Below are 21,573 nucleotides of genomic sequence, written 5' to 3'. Positions count from 1 at the left end.
GATATTACTGGTGTTGTAGACTATAGTAGAGAGAGTCTCTAGCTGGATATTACTGGTGTTGTAGACTATAGTAGAGAGTCTCTAGCTGGATATTACTGGTGTTGTAGACTATAGTAGAGAGTCACTAGCTGGATATTACTGGTGTAGTAGGCTATAGTAGAGAGAGTCACTAGCTGGATATTACTGGTGTTGTAGACTATAGTAGAGAGTCACTAGCTGGATATTACTGGTGTTGTAGACTATAGAGAGTCTCTAGCTGGATATTACTGGTGTTGTAGACTATAGTAGAGAGTCTCTAGCTGGATATTACTGGTGTTGTAGACTATAGTAGAGAGTCTCTAGCTGGATATTACTGGTGTTGTAGACTATAGTAGAGAGTCTCTAGCTGGATATTACTGGTGTTGTAGACTATAGTAGAGAGTCTCTAGCTGGATATTACTGGTGTTGTAGACTATAGTAGAGAGTCACTAGCTGGATATTACTGGTGTTGTAGACTATAGTAGAGAGTCTCTAGCTGGATATTACTGGTGTTGTAGACTATAGTAGAGAGTCTCTAGCTGGATATTACTGGTGTTGTAGACTATAGGTGTTGTAGACTATAGAGAGAGAGTCTCTAGCTGGATATTACTGGTGTTGTAGACTATAGTAGAGAGTCTCTAGCTGGATATTACTGGTGTTGTAGACTATAGTAGAGAGTCTGGTGTTGTAGACTAGCTGCTGGATATTACTGGTGTTGTGTAGACTATAGTAGAGAGTCTCTAGCTGGATATTACTGGTGTTGTAGACTATAGTAGAGAGTCTCTAGCTGGATATTACTGGTGTTGTAGACTATAGTAGAGAGTCTCTAGCTGGATATTACTGGTGTTGTAGACTGTAGATCTCTATGGATATTACTGGTGTTGTAGACTATAGTAGAGAGAGTCTCTAGCTGGATATTACTGGTGTTGTAGACTATAGTAGAGAGTCTCTAGCTGGATATTACTGGTGTTGTAGACTATAGTAGAGAGTCTCTAGCTGGATATTACTGGTGTTGTAGACTATAGTGTTGTAGACTATAGAGAGTCTCTAGCTGGATATTACTGGTGTTGTAGACTATAGTAGAGAGAGTCTCTCTAGCTGGATATTACTGGTGTTGTAGACTATAGTAGAGAGTCTCTAGCTGGATATTACTGGTGTTGTAGACTATAGTAGAGAGTCTCTAGCTGGATATTACTGGTGTTGTAGACTATAGTAGAGAGTCTCTAGCTGGATATTACTGGTGTTGTAGACTATAGTAGAGAGTCTGTAGCTGGATATTACTGGTGTTGTAGACTATAGGAGAGAGTCTCTAGCTGGATATTACTGGTGTTGTAGACTATAGTAGAGAGTCTCTAGCTGGATATTACTGGTGTTGTAGACTATAGTAGAGAGTCTCTAGCTGGATATTACTGGTGTTGTAGACTATAGAGAGAGTCTCTAGCTGGATATTACTGGTGTTGTAGACTATAGAGAGTCTGTAGCTGGATATTACTGGTGATGTAGACTATAGTAGAGAGTCTGGTCAAAAGTAGTGCACTAAATAGGGAATAGAGTGCAATTTGGGATGCTGACTATATAAGGGACAAGGGGTCAAGTGGAAAGGCACTGGTATTGTTACAACCCTGAGCTGAGTGTGTTTGAAGTTAACCAGACTGGCATACACCATGACATGATATGCCACACAGGAACCCACACACACACAGGCAATAAGTCACATTGATAGTTTGTTACACACACTACGACACGCTCATAAACAGAGGAACACACACACCCCGCCAGTACTCACAGTCTCTCTGTGCTCCTGGGGATATTCTTGGGGATGTTCCGGACCCCCAGGCCATGGCAGTCCACCGTGGCTCCCACACAGGTACACAGAGAAGGGCATGCCTCCACCCCGCCAGCCCCCAGCAGGCACCCCCACAGCAGCAGCCACAACCCAGCCCGGGCCACCCCAACGTGGTCTAGCCTGGGTCCACAGCCCCCTGACCCGGCTCCAGCCATGGATCTCCTTGGCATGTCCATCCTCTCCTCCAGCCCCAAAGCACCAGCAACCAGAGACAAGGCTCCTCTACCTCAACCCCACTCAGGGCTCCAGAGACCTGGGTTACTGCGGCTAGCAAGATCCCCTGACCAGAGACCAAGTGGAGGGTTGAAAATGGTCCAAATGTTCCTAACGGAAAAGGGAAGATCAGAAAACCACCTTGTAGAAAGAGAGAGGTGAAGTAGTCAGTCCTCAGATGACCGGTCACTGATACTTCATCCCAGCCTGGCTTTAAAACCAGACGTTCTCTTTATTATCTGGTTCAGACCTCTGTCCAAAATGCTTTCCTTCTTTCTATCTCCCTCTCGTGCTCTCGTCTTCTTGGTTCTGCTCCCTCTCTCTCTCCTCTCTGCTGTACAGTACTCCTCTTCCCTTCAGCTTTCATTGACTCATTGTGCTCTCTGCCTGTAGAAGAGGGAACAGTGAACGACCAAAAAAAAGGACTCTTACCCTCCCTCTCTCTCAGCAATCATCCATCAAAAGGTTCTACAAATAATAGCTGAGAGACTCCTCCCACACAACACCCCCCCAAGCCACACACACACAGGCACACACCTCCCAGAACCCTGTGTGAACTCACATCCATTCTCTCTCTCCTGGCAGCAGCAGTAGTAGTGAGAGCCACTTCCAGTGACAGTAGCCTCTCTCCCTTCCTGTGCTGCCCGCTTTTGGTCTCCTCCCCTGGGGGGGAACACAGCCCGAGGCTGCATGGGCCTGGATGTAGAGGGGGGAATACCCTACTCTCTCAATTATCTCTATTTTTCCTCTACCATGGAATGGTGGCTTCGATAAACGTTTCATGTAGTTAACTGTATAAATGATTTGTATTACTGTATTTAGTTACTGTATTGCAGGATTGGAAAGTGGTCGGCTTCTTTTGACTGGCACCAATGGATGCTCCCTGCTGGACAAAGAGCCTGCTTTTAATTCAGAATAATGATCATGAGTCTTTGAAATTCAAATTAGGGGAGAGGTTTTTAATTTAGTGTGTATATAACTACCAGATACCAAACCCTCTAGAATTCAAAATTACATATAGGATTGTCTTTTTCTCTAGCATGGAATTCTCTATTATGTTAGTCCCTCCCATGATCTGTAGTTTGTTTGATTTCACAAGGCTACTCTCCTCTCACACGCATAAACAAACACAGTAAACTTTATCGAATACAAACTGGCCGCGGGGAAAACGCGCCACAGCGGCTCTATTGTGCATGATGAATAGAATGAGTCACTGCACCCAGACCGACAACAAAGAGAGAACCTCGATGTTTACATGCCCGGGAAGGACCCCCGTTTGAGCTCCTAATACAAATTAGGTTTCTGAGTGCGCGGGGACGCCGGTGGCTCGCTTTTCATTTCATCAGAGGCGCGTCTGAATTGATCGCGCGCTGGAAGGGGAGCAGATGCGACGCCAAGGGGCGCAAGGTAGAGCGCGCAGAGAGCCTTGATGTGCGCTAGGTTCAATCTTACTGCGTTTCCGCTTCGCTCGGCAGAGTTAACGGTGAATCGAAGAGACAGGTTGGAATTAAGAAAAAACGCTCAATTTCTACAATGAACAATTACGAAAACGGCAATATCAATGGCACCGCGCGCCTGCGGTAGTCAAATACGCGTGGGGCGTCTGCGGAAAAATCATCAGGACTATGAAGCCAATGTTTACATTATAGCCCGTTATGAGATAATTACATACATAGGGAGGTGGTTCCCTGGAATATCAATTGCTTCTGATATTAACCTACCCCAAACAAGAACAGGATAGGCCTATACTACAAAATATCAAGAATATAGGCTAAAGCTGCTATAAATTACTCCTTCAATTGCATGTGCTTTTTAAACAGACAAGGCAATGGAAACTTGACTTCCGTGACAGCTGGGCAGGTGAAATCATACTTCATATTCTTTCAAAAACGGCCTATTTAAGAGTAGACTGCATTTAAACTGCATACATAACACACTCAATAAGTATGTAGTGGTCTATAGCAGGGTTTCCCAAACTCTGTCCTGGGTCCCCCCTGGGTACACGTTTCGGTCTATGCCTTAGCACCACACAGCGTCCTTAGTCAATGACTCGGAATGCCACCTAGTGGATGTTTAAGAAAAGTGCAGCAGTGTATGTAACATTTTATGTTCTGCAGTGAGACTTTCCACATGTAGAAAAATAGTTTTAATCCATAGCACCAGTAGTAAATCAATGCATCTATTTGACAAGGTAATAAAAACAAACATCTTATTTTACACAACAAAAAAACACAACAGGTGAAGGTAGGCTAAAATGTCCTTACATTAAAAGACACTGACTGGTAACAGGTTTATATGAAAAGAGGAAGATGCATGGTAGTAAATCTAGGCAGCAATGTGAGATTACAGTATACTATGTCTATTTTAGTAGACATTAATGTAACGCCATGTCTACATCTCAAATTGCACCCTATGTAGTGCACTACTTCTGACCAGGGCACAGAGCTCTGCTCCAAAGTAGTGCACTATATAGGGAATAGGGCCCTGTTCTAAAGTAGTGCACTATATAGGGAAGAGGGCCCTGGTCTAAAGTAGTGCACTATATAGTGAATAGGGCCCTGTTCTAAAGTAGTGCACTATAAAGGGAATAGGGTGCCATTTGGGACAGACAACAGGGCAGAATGAACAAAAATAAACAAGTAGTACTGTACAGTTGATGTGTCAACATTTAAGACCATGGTCAACATTGGCTGACAAAACCAAAGACTTTCAACATACACACATTAACACAATAATAAGGAGATTAAAAGATAACGCCCACATGTTGTATCATGTAATCTAGAACTGACTCACATCATAAAGATGATCGCACATTAGCAAAACGGTTTCCAGCAAGACCCAGTGTGTATCAACCACTAATGGCCAGGTGACCCTTCAGCTTTTCAAAATGACACATAAAAAATGTGTTGGGCCTTGATTGGCTGAAACCCTTCAGGTAACAGAGAGAAAAGCGGGGACAAACTAACAAGTAAAATAGGTAGACTACTTGACCAGCACAGATAAAATAACAAGAGTAAAAAAAACAATCCATCTTGATGACCTCAGCACAAGCTTCTAGTGTCTTTCATTTCATGTGTAGAAAAAACAGCCCCAACTCTTTAAAACTTAGCACAAAGCCATTCTCACACATTCCCCATTAACACTTCCTCTAAAAACAGCCCCATTAAAACCAACGTCATGTCATGTTCATTAAGGTACACTACAAAATCTTTTCAAAACATTCTGCAACGGAAAGTGAAAATAAGGGTTCCTTATTGGACAAAGTCCAGGTAGTCCCTCCCAGTTTGAATCCGTCCTGTTCTATTTGGTGCCTAATGAACATGACCCAGAACAAAATGTCCCAATTCACGCTCAATAAAGACTTGTATCAGACTGGGCAACACTGAAGGTACTGTAAGAGAATCCCCTATCGACACCGTCACTACAAATGTCCCTCTCCAACAAAGCAAAAACCATCTCAGACTTCCAGAAAATCTTTCAACAACGTTAGCGTCCCAACCAATATCCACCCAAATCCCATTCCAGTTCAAAAAATAAAATTATAATAATCACATCATTGTACTATCAAACCTCAAAAGGCCAAACCAGGCAGGTGAAATATGACATTGTACACATTGAGGAGTTCAATCAGTTAATACACAAATCTCAGACAATAAAAATAAATAGTCATCCCAAAATGAAGCCCTACCTACATCTCTCCCAAACATGAATACCATTACAGAAAGGTTGGTTTGTTCAGCTCGTATGTGTTCATCATCATCCAATATGTATCGACCTGTATTTGTATGATATAGATTCAAGAAAACCCTGAGCCAGTGTTTCTCCAACACCACCACATGCACTACTATAAAGTGTAGTGCACTACTTTTGGCCAATAGTCCACTATATAGGGAACAGGGGCTTCATTTGAGCTAACAGACAGTATCAGTAAACCCACTGGCCTTTAGACACCATAAGAGCTGTGGGGTATTCCAGAAAGCAGGGTTAATACATCAGACAGCTAACTTTGATTAACAGCCTTTGCCTCATATCTCTTGATTTCCTGGTTGATTAAAATAATCTACATTTGTATAATAGTTGTTTCTGTTGTTGCTGTAGAGTCATTTCAAACCATTTCAAGCAATTTGGGTCAGTTTGCTGGCTAACTCATTGATCAAGCTTTTTGGAACAGGCCCCAGACGAATGTGACTGGTGCTAATCAGCATTTTGTAGGAGGATATAATCATCCCATCAGTGTGCTGTGTGTGTAGGGCAACCATTTGGGACTTAAAATATTAGTAAAATTAGAACCACATTTTCAGATGAGTAGTACAAACACCAGATTCAGAAAACACAAACAAGATACTTACATATAGTACAATGTAGGCTCAGCTAGCTAGCGGACAAATGTAAAAGTATCTATGTAGGCTCAGCTGGTGGTCAACTATAAAAGTATCTATGTAGGCTCAGCTGGTGGTCAACTATAAAAGTATCTATGTAGGCTCAGCTAGTGGTCAACTATAAAAGTATCTACGTAGGCTCAGCTGGTGGTCAACTATAAAAGTATCTATGTAGGCTCAGCTAGTGGTCAACTGTAAAAGTATCTATGTAGGCTCAGCTGGTGGTCAACTATAAAAGTATCTATGTAGGCTCAGCTAGTGGACAACTGTAAAAGTGTCTGACAAAACTGTTTCAAGTTATGAGTGGCACCCAGACCCCAAACAGACCAAAAAAAGCTCCCTTCTGTCCCTGCCTCCACACTTAACAGAGTTGGTCTTGTACTTTCCTGGGTAACGTCCCAATAATCTCTCCCCCTGAAGTGTGCACTCATTCACTACTCCCCACACAATGTAAAAGTCTTGGATTGTGTAGGCATGGGCTAGAAGGAGTTTCCATATAGGTATTCCAGTCATTTCCTTTCAAACCCATTGAGGGAAGTGAACAAGTGCACACTTCAGGAGAAAGAAGAGATTATTGGGATGCAACCCATGTCTGGCTGGGGACTAATGTTGTATTCGTCACAGATTTAGAAAGTTACAATATAGTTTACTTGATAAAAGAAGAAAAAAAGGACAACAAAAAACCAAGTCCAGTGTTGCTAGTACCAATCCTCTACATCGACGTTTCTAGGGAGGGAGATAAACACATTCTGGAGATGGATGGAGAGTCCTGGAGGGAGACGGAGAGAACAAGGAAAAAAAGAGAAAGAAGTTGAATGAGACATGGGACAAGATGTGGCTGTATTGTAATGTTGAATGATGACATTGAAGTGTATCAGGAAAGACATACAACATACGCAAAAACACATGTAAATGTCTATAGAAAAAGTGGGAATTGCCATGTTATCAATCCAAAAGCCTCATACCTTTGATAGTTTGAGTCCCCTCTCTCTATTGAGGGCCATGCTGTCAGAGGCCTTGACCCCGACTGGAGTACTATTATTCACTGTCACCGGACTGTTCCCCTGGAGACACACACACACACACACGCACACACACAAACTATGAACATCTAGAAAAAACAAGGAAGCTGTGGACAAGGGAGTGTGTTTCTGTGGTCTCCTTGTCTGTCAATGTCGCTCACCGACTGCAGGACGACGTTCTCCTTTCCCAGCCGTCCCATAGCCGCAGCAACCATCTCCGGGGAGATCTGTCTGCCCCTCCTCTCCAACGCCTGTTGGTCCCCCTTATGTCTCCTCTGTTTTCATTGGTTCATTTGATCAGGAGGGTAGGACAGTTGACAGAACAGTTATTTAACCTTCACTTTACCAGGAAATATTTTTGTTGATAATGTCATAGATAACTTTTTAATCCATAGAAATGCCTGTTTTCACTGGTGGTGCTTGGCATAATGAATAGGAGGTTGAAAAGGGGAGGAATTGTCCTTAAAGATCCTCATATACAATAGACAGAACAGTTATGATGTAGCAGATGGTGACTACAACATACTAAATTGGATACAAAGTAACACATTTACAAAATACATCAACAAAGTATGTTGATTGGATATTACACTTGTAAGTGAAATACACATAAACACAATGACACCTTGATGAATCCACCGAAGGAGCGGGAGCGGGGGTGTTTCTTGCTCTGGGCCGGGGGGGGCTGATAGTTGTTGATGGGTGTCCCTGGGGCCAGGCCGGGGGTGGTCTGTTTAGCAAGCTGCAGGAGGAGGAGAAAGAGATGTAGGATGAAGAGACAGGATTTCTACATGAAATGTCAAATCTGCCTCGTATGGAATATGGAGACGAGGACAGAGAATATTAAGAAGCAGTCCTGCAGTGAGTACCTGTCGTAGGAGTTTCTTCTTCTTGGCAGAGTTGGGCATGTTGTCATGGACGTGTCTGAACAGCTCCTTCAGGGACTCCTCCGTATGGTGCTGCTGGCCCTGGGACGACGAGGAGGGGGACAGGTACTGAGACGGGTCAGCACAACACCTCTTCCAGGGAACAGGGGCAGGGAAACCAGTCACAGATAACAGGTCAATATCATCCTGAGGGAGGGGGGTGAGAAAGGAGCTATTAGTTTCTATCACAACACGAGTCTATGGATACATACCAAATGGCACCCTATTCCCTATATAAAGTAATGCACTATAAAGGGAATAGGGTGCCACACGGGACAGAACCTATTTCAGCTTAGAGGGAGATTAGGTTGATCTACGCCCCTAAACCACAGCTAGACAAGTCCAAACCGCAGCTAGACAAGTCCAAACCGCAGCTAGACAAGTCCAAACCACAGCTAGACATTTCTAGCACCTAGCGCCTAACTGAAATAGGCCCTGGTAGATCTGAAAAGACTAGAAAGGTGTAAACAAGTTGGGCAAAAGCGCCACCTAGCCTTCTGGTAAACTGGGATGCTTACACCTATACAGGGCCTGTATTCATAAAGCATCTCAGAGGAGTGCTGATCTAGGATCAGTTTGGCCTTGCAGATTATAATGAATGGAAAGGGGGAGGATCTGAACCTCGATCAGCACTCCTGCTTTGAGACTCTTCATGAATACTTGCTCCAGTTTGATCTAATATGGTCCTTTGTTTGAGAGAAGTGCAACATCCTTTAATGGCATAGATTATGTAAACCCAGCAGGTGAAAGAGTCCTACTACTAACCTTGGTCTGCAGGGTCTTAGATCCTGTGAAGTGCATTCTGGCATGCTCCCTCATGTACATAGGAGCCTGAGTGGAGACACACACACTTAAGTATCCATCACAACACACTAAAAATAATGATTCTGTTTCTCTTCTGTGCTTGACACAAATCATTACCTTATTGTAGCCCATGTTCCACAGACCTTATAAAATAACACTGACAACTGGGCCGGTTTCCCAGACACAGTTGAAGCCAATAGTATGAAGTGTTTTCAATGGAGTGTTTTAGCCCAGTGTGGCATAGTACAAAGCAGGATTAATGAGTTAGCCAGGAAATTTTGAAAACCAACCAGAAATAACTACAGATTTTCTAGTTTTAAAAAAAGAAAGAAAAGCTAAACTTAGATATGTGTTTTTGTTTGTCGAATCAATTAGACCATGTTCATTTCAAGATGATCTTTCAAAAAATAAAAAGTTAACAGAATATTTAGGCAAGTTAGCTGGCTAACTCTTTGATCCTGCTTTATAGAAAGTCCCCCTCTGGACTAGGCTTATTCTGGGTTGGGAAACTGGCCAAGAGTGTGAAGTTAGTCTCTCTGACCCTGAATAGTTTCTGGGAGTGTTTGATGAGGAAGGCCATGCCGTTGTTAAGCTTCTTCAGATTCTCCTGGAGGTCACTGGCCACCATCTGGATGAAACACACACAAATTACTGTAGAAGAATGAAAATCAATCAGTCAGAGGCAGCCTAGTGGTTCGAGCGTTGGGCCAGTAACTGAAAAATCCCAGAGTCGACAAAGTGAAAAATGTGTTGATATGCCTCGAGTAAGGCACTTAGCCCTAATTGCTCCAGGGTCACCGTTGATAATGGCAGACCCTGGCCATGACCCCCACTCTCCGAGGGTCTCGGGGAGGGGGGGGGGTATGCAAAACAAATACATAACTCTAATTCATACATGCGTAACACTACATGTGTGAAATAGGACAAATATAACCACCCACCTAATTATTTCTATTCACATCGAAATTTAATGCATTTTTATTTTATCACATTCCTGATCCTACAATTCATAACACAGTGCATTGTGAGGATAGACTGTACCCGAACAGAACACTGAGCACAGAACACATTTCTGGGCCAGTGTGTATGTCTGAGGTTCTACTAGGCAAGCCAAGTGAATCAATCGTCATGACTACAGGACAGTATAGCCTATATTTAACAGTGTACAGTACTTACATACGGTGCATTTGGAAAGTATTCAGACCCCTTGACCTTTTCAAACAAAATAAATACACGACAGCCTTATTAAAAATAAAATTAATTAATGCCTAAGAAAAAAACAAGCTTTTAGAAATCTTGGGAAATGTGTAAATAAACCCCGCCTAGAAATATCACATTTACATAAGTATTCTTGGCACGCCTGTATTTGGGAATTTTCTCCCAGTCTTCATGCAGATCCTCTCAAGCTCTGTCAGGTTGGATGGGGAGCGTCACTAAACAGCTATTTTCAGGTCTCTCCAGTGATGTTTGATCGGGTTCAAGCCTGGGCCACTCAAGGACATTCAGAGACTTGTCCCAAAGCCACTCCTGCATTGTCTTGGCTGTGTGCTTAGGGTCATTGCCTGTTGGAAGGTGAACCTTTGCCCCATTCTGAGGTCCTGAGTGCTCTGGAGCAGGTTTTCATCAAGGATCTCTCTGTACTTTGCTCTGTTCATCTTTCTCTCGATCCCGACTAGTCTCCCAGTCCCTGCCACTGAAAAACATCCCCACAACATGATGCTGCCACCACCATGATTCACCATAGGGATGGTGCCAGGTTTCCTCCAGACATGACACTTGGCATTCAGGCCAAATAGTTTAATCTTGGTTTTATCAGACCAGAGAATCTTGTTTCTCATGGTCTGAGAGTCTTTAGGTGCCTTTTGGAAAACTGCAAGCGAGAGATGGTTGTCCTTCTGGAAGGTCATCCCATCTCCACAGAAGAACTCTGGAGCTCTGTCAGAGTGACCATTGGGTTCTTGGTCACTTCCCTGACCAATACCCCCTGACTGCTCAGTTTGGTCATGAGTCTTGGTGGTTCCAAAATTCTTCCATTTAAGAATGATGAAGACCACTGTGTTTTTGTTGGAACCTGGTACCCTCCCCAGCTCTGTGCCTCGACACAATCCTGTCGTCTCAGAGCTCTACTGACAATTCCTTTAACCTCATGGCTTGTTTTTGCTCTGACATACAGTCAACCGTGGGACCTTATATAGATAGGTGTATGCCTTTCCAAATCATGTCCAATCGATTGAATTTACCACAGGTGGACTCCAATCAAGTTGTAGAAACATCTCAAGGATGATCAATGGAAACAGGATGCACCTGAGCTCAATTTCAACTCTCATAGCAAAGGGTCTGAATATTTAGGTATTATGCACTACACAGCTGATTGAAATAAGGAAGTCATGGTCAAGCTGTGATTATCTAAATCAGCTGTGCAGTGCTAGGACAACAAGCCTCAGGACAGAGTTTGGGAAACTCTGATCCACATGATAAATGATCATGGGCACAGTCCAGCTTCAGACCTGTGCTTCTGCCTCGGCATTGCTTTCTCTGAGGTTTTATGCTGAGTATCTGTAAGGCACTTTGTGTCAACTGCCGATATAAAATCAGGCTTTATAAAACACATTTGATTTGAGTTACTGTACATACATCTCTGGGCCACACGACGTGGGGGGCAAACATGAGGGCGAGGTTGAAGGCAGACATTTTGTTCTTGTCCTGCTGCTTGGCGGTGTGGTAGAGCAGGTCCAGGATCAGTTTGAGGAGGCTGCGGTTGGCCTGGGGCAGCAGCAGGAAGAGGAGCTGTAAGGCCTCAATCTGACGCTCCTTATCAGGTACTGACGTCTTGTTGCCTTTCTCATCAAACAGAGTCATGTCTGGGGGAATAGAGGGAGAGAGAAGAGGGGAAGATGGGACAGAAACAGAACACAAGACACTTCAGTATGGGTCTCACGGGGTATAGGTGAACATCAATGCCACTTATTTTTGAGCACCAGGGTGTGATTTATTTTGTAGGTTTTTGAAAACTAAAAAGTGCTACAGGAGAGAGAGTGGGGAGGGCCTCAGACAGGGGTACCTGCTATTTTGAGGTGAGCATGGAAGTGTTGGTGCGTGAGGAGGGGTTCAGGTAGCTCTCCCAGGAAGGTCTTGAGGAGGGTGGCCACGTCGTTGGGGTGGAAGCCCCCTGCCTCCAGGTCGATGTCTGCGCCACTGTTCAGCTGCTCCTTCAGGGCCTGCTGCCGCACACTGTTACCTGGCACCCTGAACAGACCCTCTACCTGCAGGTCTGATCAGCAATCAATCAAACAATCAATAAACCACCTAGCACCCTGAACAGACCCTCTACCTGCAGGTGTGATCAGCAATCAATCAAACAGTCAATAAACCACCTAGCACCCTGAACAGGCCCTTAACATGTAAGTCTGATCAATCAATGAATCAATCAATAAATCAAATATGTAGTGAATCAATCAGCAGTGTTTCTCCAATAGTCATTTAGCAGCGGCGGGTCACTGCTGATACACATCATTCCCGGCACTCCAAAAAATATGATTTTATTATATATATATTTTTAATGGAAAACCAGTCAGTATCTGGTGTGACCACCATTTGCCTCATGCAGCGCAACACATCTCGTTTGCATAGAGTTGATAAGGCTGAAAAATAAATAAAAAAAATAAGATTTATCTGTTATTTTACCAGGTAAGTCGACTGAGAACACGTTCTCATTTACAGCAACGACCTGGGGAATAGTTACAGGGGAGAGGAGGGGGATGAATGAGCCAATCGTAAACTGGGGATTATTAGGTGACCGTGATGGTTCGAGGGCCAGATTGGGAATTTAGCCAGGACACCAGGGTTAACACTCCTACTCTTACGATAAGTGTCATGGGATCTTTAATGACCTCAGAGAGAGCCAGTACACCCGTTTAACGTCACATCCGAAAGACGGCACCCTACACAGGGTAGTGTCCCCAATCACTGCCCTGGGGCATTGGGATCTTTTTTTAGACCAGAGGAAAGAGTGCCTCCTACTGTAATGCCAGGACAAAGAAGAGAGAATTACATTCAGGGATCATGCCTCAGATGGGAACTGTAACAACATGATCAACTCACTCTTGCTGAGGTATTCGATGAGCTGGTAAATCTGGGCGATGCCTCCCTCTGTCAGAGGAGTCCCGAACACCACTTCCTTATCTGTGAAGATGACAACGGCCAAAGGACGAGAATCTGATTGCTGTACATTTATATTATTATTCAACATTATTGCCACCCAGGGCCACGTTCAGTAGCCAAACGTTGCAGATAAAAATTCCATGAGTAAAGCCATCGTGATACCTTCTTCTACATTTCAGTCATGCATGTTTGTTCTACATTGCATCCTGCTGAACACACCCCAGGCGAAGACACCCTTGGTTGATCTTCATGGCAGTTCTCTCACCTTTACGTTTGAGGAAGTTGAAGGAGCGGAAGAATCCCCCTCCGGCCCCTGTGGGTGTCTTGGGCCCTCCCTCGTCCCCTAACAGCAGAGAGAACTCCGCACCGGGAAGGTCGATGAGGCGGCTGATGTTGCTAAGCACCAGCTCTTGAAACACCTCAGGTCTCTCGTGACGTAGCTTCTCCACAAAGAAGTCTGGGTTGAAGATGACGGGCGGGCGGGCACCAACCCCACTGCCGCCCCAAGATCCCCCTCCATCCTGGCTGATCACCACGTTACACACCGTACCCCTGATGGAACACACACACACAGATGCTGAAGATCTAGGCAAATCTTTAAACAACCGCTTTATCTTTACACTGACTTTCTCACATGCACCAACTCTCGCACTCTCCCTCTTACACACGTATGATGATGGTGTGGTGGTTGGCTAGCCCAATAATGGACTAAAGGAGACTAACGTTACTATAGTCCAAGGACCTTACATGTTTTGTTTAGAGGCGAATTGGCTCTGGCAGCCAAAACAGCAAAATACTCCATCTAAATGTGAATCGGTTCTCAATTGCGGTACAGTTCTAGAAACATAAAGCCCTCTACTTTCATATCACATCAACATCATTTCACTTACTGTAGACTGTTTTAACAGTTGCAGCCAAAAGTATTTTCCTCTGTCCTCCACTCGTTACCTGTATTAATGGCACCTGTTTGAACTTGTTATCAGTATAAAAGACACCTGTCCACAACCTCAAACAGTCACACTCCAAACTCCACTATGGCCAAGACCAAAGAGCTGTCAAAGGACACCAGAAACAAAATTGTAGATCTGCACCAGGCTGGGAAGACTGAATCTGCAATAGGTAAGCAGCTTGGTTTGAAGAAATCAACTGTGGGAGCAATTATTAGGAAATGGAAGACATACAAGACCACTGATAATCTCCCTCAATCTGGGGCTCCACGCAAGATCTCACCCGTGGGGTCAAAATGATCACAAGAACGGTGAGCAAAAATCCCAGAACCACACGGGGGGACCTAGTGAATGACCTACAGAGAGCTGGGACCAAAGTAACAAAGCCTACCATCAGTAACACACTACGCCGCCAGGGACTCAAATCTGGCAGAACCAGACGTGTCCCCCTGCTTAAGCAAGTACATGTCCAGGCTCGTCTGAAGTTTGCTAGCGAGCATTTGGATGATCCAGAAGATTGGGAGAATGTCATATGGTCAGATGAAACCAAAATATAACTTTTTGGTAAAAACTCAACTCGTCGTGTTTGGAGGACAAAGAATGCTGAGTTGCATCCAAAGAACACCATACCTACTGTGAAGCATGGGGTGGAATCATCATGCTTTGGGGCTGTTTTTCTGCAAAGGGACCAGGACGACTGATCCATGTAAAGGAAAGAATGAATGGGGCCATGTATCGTGAGATTTTGAGTGAAAACCTCCTTCCATCAGCAAGGGCATTGAAGATGAAACGTGGCTGGGTCTTTCAGCATGACAATGATCCCAAACACACCGCCCGGGCAACAAAGGAGTGGCTTTGTAAGAAACATTTCAAGGTCCTGGAGTGGCCTAGCCAGTCTCCAGATCTCAACCCCATAGAAAATCTTTGGAGGGAGTTGAAAGTCCGTGTTGTCCAGCAACAGCCCCAAAACATCACTGCTCTAGAGGGGATCTGCATGGAGGAATGGGCCAAAATACCAGCAACAGTGTGTGAAAACCTTGTGAAGACTTACAGAAAACGTTTGACCTCTGTCATTGCCAACAAAGGGTATATAACAAAGTATTGAGATAAACTTTTGTTATTGACCAAATACTTATTTTCCACCATAATTTGCAAATTAATTAATAAAAAAATCCTACAATGTGATTTTCTGGATTTTTTTCTTCTAATTTTGTCTGTCATAGTTGAAGTGTACCTATGATGAAAATGACAGGCTTCATCTTTTTAAGTGGGAGAACTTGCACAATTGGTGGCTGACTAAATACTTTTTTGCCCCACTGTATAACCGTGTGGGAACCGTGACCCTATAAAAAGGTGTAGTAATGGACTTTTTGAAAATAATTTGAAAATGAAAGCTACGTTCATTATGTTTCTCCTCTGGCCAGAAGATACTACTCCGGCCAGAGGATGCTATCGTCCATAGGCGCTTTTTGTAGTTAGCGTCGATTAATGGGTTAGTGGTTGGACAGACAGGAGAAAACCAACTTTTATGCATGCTAGAGTTTTACTTTGGGTCCATTGTGCTGAAGATCAGTGAACTCATAGGTCTGAAGATCAATGAGCTGAAGACACCTTTTTCACACAAGTACACACTCACTGGCAATTCAGAGCAGCTTGACTTGGCATAATGGTGGAGAGTTGCTTTTGCATGGCCTGGTGCTTCAGGTGAGTGGAGATTTCACTTCAGGACCAATGGAATGGTCTAAAATCAACAAACCCCGCTCACCGGACCATCCAAAAAGATGTCGACCAATGACAGCTCACTGCAGTGGTCTCTATATTTGCGACTACTAGCTAGCTAACTATGGAGTGTTGCTGTAATTCAGCGACAGCGCGGAAATAAATGCTCTGCACCGTATTGTTGTTCAGAGTAGCTGTGTGATGCACAGAAATTGTATTTTGCCACAACACGTCACTTGATTGTCAGAGCTACAGTAGCTAAATAACGTTAGCTAGCTCAATTAGCTTTCACTGTCACTGAAAAACAACATGCATGTCAGACAAACTAGCAAGCCAAATTCAAATGCCAGTGTTCACGACAACTCCGCAGTCTATTTACGTGCGCGCATGGTTTATTCTGTATACATAATGTTTACATGTTATTTTACCTTCTGTTTTGTGTATTTTTATTGGAATCTTTATCCGCTGCCATCTTCCGTTTGAATCCTCCACTGGTATCCCTGACTCCGCCCACTCCCTCTCTGATTGGTCGGTTATAAAATACGGGCGGGGTGAGCAGTAAAGATTTGCATGTTTGGTTCTCTGATTGGATTGTTTGAATTCACTTTAATGTTAATCAAGGAAAAACAATAACATTGAGTGCGGTTACATCCACACAGTAACGCGATTATTGTGGATAATTTGATTCATATAACAATTCCATTAAAAACGTTTACATGCTTTGTACGAAGAACGATCTCCCAAATAATGGACACATCTGAAATCTAATAAATACAGAAAATCGCTAATCAAAATAAAAGTTATACCACAGCGACCATGTTATTTTGGCATTTGATTCATTTGATTATTTGATTCTGAGTTCGGACATGTAAAGTTTGTACCGAACTCACTTCACTCGTGCTAAAGAGGGAGGAGGCTGTTTGAATGTAAAATGACGAGACAGGCATTGATGCGAGTAACCAGTCTTGTTCAGTACATCACAACGCATCCGGGTATCTCAAGCAGCCCGGTAAAACACAAGAGTTGCAGTAATGAACATTTACCAACAGATGGCATCACTGTGCCATTTAACACCGTCCCGTAGCACTCACGTCTATATCCATGAAGTTATTTGAAAGGCTGGTCATGGCTCACATCAAAACCATTATCCTAGAAACTCTAGATCCATTCCAATGTGCATACCACCCCAACAGATCCACAGATTATGCAATCTCTATTGCACTCCACACTGCCCTTTCCCACCTGGACAAAGGAACACCTATATGAGAATGCTATTCATTGACTACAGCTCAGCGTTCAACACCATAATGCCCTCAAAGCTCATCCATAAGCTAAGGACCCTGGAACAAAACACCTCCCTCTGCAACTGGATCCTGGACTTCCTGTTGAGCCGCCCCCAGGTGGTAAGACTAGGTAACAACACATCCGCCACGCTGATCCTCAACACAGGGGCCCCTCGGGTGCATGCTCTGCCCCCTCCTGTACTCCCTGTTCACACATAACTGCTACCCAGACTATTTGCATTGCCCCCCCCCCCCCCTCTCCACTGTCACTCTCTGTCATCTATTTATACTCACTTTAATTAACTCTACCTACATGTACATACTACCTCACCTAACCGGTGCCTCTGCACATTGACTCTGTACCGGCACCCCCTGTATATATTGTTCTTTTTTAATTACTTGTTACTTTACTTATTCTTATCCATATTTTTTTAAACTGCGCTGTTGGTTTGGGGCTTGTAAGTAAGCAGTTCACTGTTGTATTCGGCACATGTGACTAATACAATTTGATTTAAATTTGATAGAGCAGTAAAGTAGAGGCATTAAAGAAGTTGCACACATGGGTAAACATTTTTGTGGCCTTGTTTGACTTTTATAAACGCATTTCATGCAATTCTACATCCTTTTACATGACTGAAAACTTTGGCATAATCTCGGAATTCTGAACTGGGAAATCTTCAACTTCCGACTTCAGTGCATTCAAGACAACTGGGAACTATGGGGGAAAAAATTTTGCACCTACTGAGCAAATTGATGTTGAACAATCATCCAACTCGGAATTCCACGTCTGGAACTCAGGTCTTTTTCTGGAGCTCCAACTTTCCTACCTGAAGATCACCGATGTCATGATTTTATTTGACCTCGTTTTTTTCTGAGATCCCAGTTGTCTTGAAAGCACCATAATAATGCACAAATGATGGAAATGACAGGATACTTTGACACTGACAAACTGAGAATCTGAGGTAAATGAAAACGACCTTGTCTTGAATCCATCAATAGCCTAGGCCTAGGTGTGTGGAGACTCATATTGTGTGCTAAATAAAATAATTGTTCACGCCACAAGAGCTACTGAATCCGGCCAAATAGGTTCCGGAATGAAACAGTCTAAAACTGAGAATTTCTAATGTACTGGTCTTAATGTATAATTTAACATTTTGTTTTGAGCTGTGTTTTAGCTGTTACATTAGGGTCTGGAGTCATAAAGCGTCCCAGAGTGCTGATCTAGGATCAGGTCCCCTGTCTTATTTATTATGATCTAAAAGGCTGAACGTTTTATTTGATTAAACATTTATCCGTAGAGTATACCAGTAATACCAAGATGCATATCTGCCTAAGGATCCCGCATTTTAATTCGATAGGTTCAGAGTTTGGTTTATTTGTCATATTTATAAAAATGTATTGAAATACTTAATGACAAGTAACCTCACCAAACAGTACATAAAACAATGCAGGTCTAAGCTACAGTCAAACTATATATCTGTGTGTGTAATTCATAAAGGTCATCTTAACTGACTGACATTATCTCATAGAACAAACAATATGATCAAATCAAATGTATTTGTCACATGAGCCGAGAACAACACCTTACAGTGAAATGCTTAGTTACAAGCCCTTAACCAACAATGCAGTTTTAAGGACAACATTGTGGTAAGAAAGTATTTATTAAATAAAAGTAAACAATAATAATAATTTAAAAAAAAAAAAGATATATGATGTTTTAACCTCTGACCTTATTTTTGGCATTTATCCCAAAACCCTATTCTTTCCCCATGACTTTTCCCCACAGGAATGGCTGAATGAACCAGAGGTAACTAACTTCTAGTGTTTAGGACTTTAAACTGTTGAGCTCTGTTATGTATATTGATGATAAATGGGATGGATTTGGCTTCTGCTCTTTTTCCTTGGGAATTTTCCATTTCCAGATGTTTTAGAACATGTTGCTGATGTTTTTCTATGTGATTTTATCATTATTAATCGTCCTACTTTTCAGTGACTAATACGGATATTGTTGATAACAGCTTTTCAATATTTTTGTCTCTTGGACTAAGTTGCTAATTATGTATTTTAATAATTTGCTTTGTATTACTGTCAGACATTATTACTCAATGGCTTGTTACTAAGATTTTATGTTAGGTAATACTTTATGGTTCAGTGTCATGATATCACTTGTTTTATCATCAAATGATTAATTATTGCCTATTTTAGATACATTAATTACATGTTTACCTTTTCAGTTTTTACAGTGTGGTTTGAGTGTCAATACAGTACAAGCATCATGTTGTAAATAAGCTCAGAGTTTAAGACAATAGATACACATTTAAATGTGTTTGTAAATATTACAGCTCAGCCTGCCATTCTTTACTGTCACTAACTCACTAACTCACTAAAAATGAGTCTTAACATAAGTCTTAACATTCTGTCTTAACATTCTGTCTTAACATTCATCACAAACTTTGTGAATATGTGGGGTTTCCCTCTTCACAATGCAGAAAGGCTGCATTTAAACAGTGGACACTGCTTGTTTCTATGACAACAAACCTGTAATAATTGTTTTCTAAAGTAGAGGTTTATTATTGTTATTGATAAAGGTGTATTTTTTATAGCAAGAGATAGCACTTGTATAGCCTAAGAAAGTAGCAGAAATATGCAGAAAGTAGTTTTGAAAGCATTTTATTGTACAATGAGGAATTCAACATGCTAGTCTTCTCCCATTTTTTTAACCCTTGCCCCCACCCACACGGTGTATAAACAACAATAAATAAGAATAAAATAAGATAATAGATACAAAACAAAAACGTGAAGAACATAAATCAATCAACTCTAATTAGCAAATGTGTAGGACAGTATGCAAGTGTGTGTGCATGGACTTTGCAGATGTATTTCTCACATGTGCAGCACATAGTATTTGTTTTACAGTCCTTCTTTGGGGGGCAGAATTGGATTCTCCTCCTCTTGCCTGCCCCAGCTGCAGCCTCAGGTGGATCAGGACAGTCTTTGTACCCTGAAGGTGTACAGCTTCCATGGAAATATCAACAAAGGCGATGTTTCACTTTTTCTAATGTTGGGGTCACTCTTGGAAAAGTGATCAAATTTCAAGTCTAAACAATATTTAGTGGGTTTTCTCTGCTGTTAAACATAGTGGCGGGTCATTTTTTTTACCCTTAAGACCACACAACTGTATTCCACGGTACAGTAGACAGTTATTATAATATTGTATTACATTGTTGGTTGTCAAGCATGTAAATGTGTTGTTGAGGAAGGACGCCATCTGCGTCAGCTTCTTGGTCCCTGACATAGAGTTGGATAGAGTGCGCATCTTTGCCATGATTATTATGTTTTCAGGTGAGTATTTTTTTTTTTAAATGAATAACATATAACTTAAACCGTTCATACCAAAATCAACGTTTTTATGGGCCATTATGTACCCAGCATGAGACACATGGCTCTGCCATGTTGAGCCTGAAGGAAGGTTTGAAAATTAAGGAGAGCGGCACACTCTAGGAGCTCAGATGCAAAAATGTAATATCCAACGTTTCGACAGCCAAGCTGTCTTCAGCTGTCTGGACCTTCCTGAAGGACGTGACAATTAACATTTGATCATTGGTTGATTAAAATGTATCTATTTTCATACATTCTGAATAAGCCTGCAGTGACAGCAGTTTTGACAGAGTTTGGTGAATGCACAGGCGGCAAAGATAAGATTGCAACACAGGAAACCTCTCTTCCTGTGTTTGTTCTTGCTGACTTCTTCAAAACCAACACTGTTGAGTAACTCGTTGAGAGGTCAAACTGTCAAACACATGTTGCATTTTCCTTATTCAGTTAATCAGTCTGAAATGTCTAAAATAGGCATATTTGATGTATTAGTGGTGATTGACATGAATGATATGTCTAAATAGCATGCAGCAATCAAACATTCATAATAATGGTTCTCATCAATTGTTCTCACGGGGCGGCAGGTAGCCTAGTGGTTAGAGTGTTGGACTTGTAACCGAAAGGTTGCAAGATCAAATCCCCATGCTGATAAGGTAAAAATCTGTCGTTCTGCCCCTGAACAAGGCAATTAAACCACTGTTCCTAGGCCATCATTGAAAATAAGAATTTGTATGGTCATTTTGGTTTATCTGACTTGCCTAGTTAAATAAAGGTTACTAAGTGTAGCAGGTTAACACAGTCTGGTGGCCTGCAGGAGACCTAGGTTAGAAACCAGTTGGTCACATTGGTTCCTGGATAGGTACAGTCAGGTCCCAAATGA

General features: G+C 42.5%; 2 protein-coding genes across 2 annotated transcripts in view; both read right to left on the bottom strand.

Annotated features, from left to right (window-relative positions):
- The window catches only part of LOC112248165 (slit homolog 1 protein-like), a 136,165-nt gene extending 133,684 nt beyond the window's left edge, over positions 1-2,481 (bottom strand). Inside the window, 1 exon segment of the mRNA XM_042316551.1 lies at positions 1,805-2,481. Within this exon segment, the coding sequence (XP_042172485.1) occupies positions 1,805-2,040 (236 nt within the window). The 5' untranslated portion in view covers positions 2,041-2,481.
- Positions 2,482-4,208: 1,727 nt separating this feature from the next.
- On the bottom strand, positions 4,209-16,595 carry LOC112243117 (rho GTPase-activating protein 19). Its single transcript, XM_042316552.1, has 12 exons — positions 16,464-16,595; positions 13,635-13,921; positions 13,310-13,390; positions 12,270-12,479; positions 11,843-12,069; positions 9,750-9,836; positions 9,170-9,235; positions 8,348-8,551; positions 8,104-8,220; positions 7,640-7,753; positions 7,422-7,520; positions 4,209-7,225 (listed from the first exon to the last, which is right to left on the bottom strand). Exons 1-12 carry the CDS (start codon positions 16,505-16,507, stop codon positions 7,169-7,171), a joined length of 1,593 nt encoding a protein of 530 aa, XP_042172486.1. The 5' UTR covers positions 16,508-16,595; the 3' UTR covers positions 4,209-7,168.
- Positions 16,596-21,573: the final 4,978 nt, after the last annotated feature.

This window comes from Oncorhynchus tshawytscha, unplaced genomic scaffold (genome assembly GCF_018296145.1).
Source record: "Oncorhynchus tshawytscha isolate Ot180627B unplaced genomic scaffold, Otsh_v2.0 Un_contig_6405_pilon_pilon, whole genome shotgun sequence".
In the NCBI taxonomy this organism is placed as follows: domain Eukaryota; kingdom Metazoa; phylum Chordata; class Actinopteri; order Salmoniformes; family Salmonidae; genus Oncorhynchus; species Oncorhynchus tshawytscha.
The sequence above is the reverse complement of the archived record's forward strand: the minus strand, read 5'-3'. Positions and strand labels throughout refer to the sequence as shown.

Coding starts and splice junctions, on each gene's coding strand:
- LOC112243117 (XM_042316552.1), bottom strand. CDS start 16,507: ATGGCAGCGGATAAAGATTCCAATAAAAATACACAAAACAGAAG. Junction 13,391..13,634: donor CAACTTCCTCAAACGTAAAG/GTGAGAGAACTG, acceptor TCATCTTCACAG/ATAAGGAAGTGGTGTTCGGG. Junction 7,226..7,421: donor GGGGACTCAAACTATCAAAG/GTATGAGGCTTT, acceptor GTCTCCCTCCAG/GACTCTCCATCCATCTCCAG.